This window comes from Oncorhynchus kisutch, linkage group LG16 (genome assembly GCF_002021735.2).
Source record: "Oncorhynchus kisutch isolate 150728-3 linkage group LG16, Okis_V2, whole genome shotgun sequence".
NCBI lineage: Eukaryota > Metazoa > Chordata > Actinopteri > Salmoniformes > Salmonidae > Oncorhynchus > Oncorhynchus kisutch.
Genome location: NC_034189.2, coordinates 4,738,873 through 4,741,372, shown reverse-complemented (window position 1 = coordinate 4,741,372; position 2,500 = coordinate 4,738,873). Strand labels below are relative to the sequence as shown.

General features: G+C 54.8%; 1 protein-coding gene across 2 annotated transcripts in view; it reads left to right on the top strand.

The window, feature by feature from the left end:
* The window catches only part of LOC109885568 (fibrinogen beta chain), an 11,885-nt gene that overhangs the window by 4,322 nt on the left and 5,063 nt on the right, over positions 1 to 2,500 (top strand). For both annotated transcript variants that reach the window (XR_004203321.1, XM_031791637.1), the window contains exon 5: positions 1,815 to 1,911. Coding sequence is in view for 1 of the 2 variants with exons in the window: in XM_031791637.1 (XP_031647497.1) it covers positions 1,815 to 1,911 (97 nt within the window). In the remaining variant the exon portion in view is untranslated. The remainder of the gene's footprint in view (positions 1 to 1,814; positions 1,912 to 2,500) is intronic.

Genomic DNA, 2,500 nt, shown 5'->3' with positions numbered 1-2,500 from the left:
GACAGTGTCCCGACGTTCCCACAGTGGACAGTGTCCCGACGTTCCCACAGTGGACAGTGTCCCGACGTTCCCACAGTGGACAGTGTCCTGACGTTCCCACAGTGGACAGTGTCCCGACGTTCCCACAGTGGACAGTGTCCCGACGTTCCCACAGTGGACAGTGTCCCGACGTTCCCACAGTGGACAGTGTCCTGACGTTCCCACAGTGGACAGTGTCCTGACGAACCCACAGTGGACAGTGTCCTGACGTTCCTACAGTGGACAGTGTCCCGACGTTCCCACAGTGGACAGTGTCCCGACGTTCCCACAGTGGACAGTGTCCTGACGTTCCCACAGTGGACAGTGTCCCGACGTTCCCACAGTGGACAGTGTCCTGACGTTCCCACAGTGGACAGTGTCCCGGTGTTCCCACAGTGGACAGTGTCCTGACGTTCCCACAGTGGACAGTGTCCCGACGTTCCCACAGTGGACAGTGTCCTGACGTTCCCACAGTGGACAGTGTCCTGACGTTCCCACAGTGGACAGTGTCCCGACGTTCCCACAGTGGACAGTGTCCTGATGTTCCCACAGTGGACAGTGTCCCGACGTTCCCACAGTGGACAGTGTCCCGACGTTCCAACAGTGGACAGTGTCCCGACGTTCCCACAGTAGACAGTGTCCTGACGTTCCCACAGTGGACAGTGTCCCGACGTTCCCACAGTGGACAGTGTCCCTACGTTCCCACAGTGGACAGTGTCCTGACGTTCCCACAGTGGACAGTGTCCCGACGTTCCCACAGTGGACAGTGTCCCGGTGTTCCCACAGTGGACAGTGTCCTGACGTTCCCACAGTGGACAGTGTCCCGACGTTCCCACAGTGGACAGTGTCCTGACGTTCCCACAGTGGACAGTGTCCTGACGTTCCCACAGTGGACAGTGTCCCGGTGTTCCCACAGTGGACAGTGTCCTGACGTTCCCACAGTGGACAGTGTCCCGACGTTCCCACAGTGGACAGTGTCCTGACGTTCCCACAGTGGACAGTGTCCTGACGTTCCCACAGTGGACAGTGTCCCGACGTTCTCCGCTCTGTCCAATAACTAAACATATACACTACCTTATACCTTATACAGTGCTGTCATATGTGAGCCAAGTATACTAAGCATGCTCTCCTCTCTTCTCTCTATCTCCTCCGAACTCCCCCCTCTCTCCCCGTCGCTCTCCCCATACCCCATACCTCTCCCTGTCCCTCTCTCCCCCTTCTCATCTCCCTTTCCCTCTCCCTCACCCCTCTCTCCCCCATCTCATCTCCCTCACCCCTCTCTCCCCCTTCTCATCTCCCTTTCCCTCTCCCTCACCCCTCTCTCCCCCTTCTCATCTCCCTTTCCCTCTCCCTCACCCCTCTCTCCCCCTTCTCATCTCCCTCACCCCTCTCTCCCCCATCTCATCTCCCTTTCCCTCTCCCTCACCCCTCTCATCTCCCTCACCCCTCTCATCTCCCTCACCCCTCTCTCCCCCATCTCATCTCCCTTTCCCTCTCACTCACCCCTCTCTCCCCCATCTCATCTCCCTTTCCATCTCCCTTTCCCTCTCCCTCCCCCCTCTCTCCCCCCTCTCATATCCCTTTCCATCTCCCTCCCCCATCTCATCTCCCTTTCCCTCTCCCTCACCCCTCTCATCTCCCTCACCCCTCTCTCCCCCATATCATCTCCCTCACCCCTCTCTCCCCCATCTCATCTCCCTTTCCATCTCCCTCACCCCTCTCTCCCCCATCTCATCTCCCTTTCCCTCTCCCTCACCCCTCTCTCCCCCATCTCATCTCCCTTTCCCCCTCTACAGAGAATGGTGACCTGGTGAGTCAGTACACGGACAGTCTGGAGTCCCAGCATGCCTTTGCAAAGGAGGCCATAGACACAGTCTTCCCTTCTAACATTAGGTGTGTGTGTGTTTGTGTGTGTTTGTGTGTGTTTGTGTTTGTGTGTGTTTGTGTTTGTGTGTGTTTGTGTGTGTTTGTTTGTGTGTGTGTGTTTGTGTGTGTTTGTGTGTGTTTGTGTGTGTGTGTTTGTGTGTGTGTGTTTGTGTGTGTTTGTGTGTGTGTGTGTATATTGGAGGGGCAAGGCACAATTTTTAGCATCTTCAAGACATCGCTGAAAAACATCTACTCACTGCCATAGAGATCCTATGGTCACAGCTGAAACACTTCCTTAGCGTTAGCATCAACTCACTGCCATAGAGATCCTATGGTCACAGCTGAAACACTTCCTTAGCGTTAGCATCAACTCACTGTCATAGACATCCTATGGTCACAGCTGAAACAGTTCCTTAGCGTTAGCATCTACTCACTGCCATAGAGATCCTATGATCACAGCTGAAACACTTCCTTAGCGTTAGCATCAACTCACTGTCATAGAGATGCTATGGTCACAGCTGAAACACTTCCTTAGCGTTAGCATCTACTCACTGCCATAGAGATCCTATGGTCACAGCTGAAACACTTCCTTAGCGTTAGCATCTACTCACTGCCA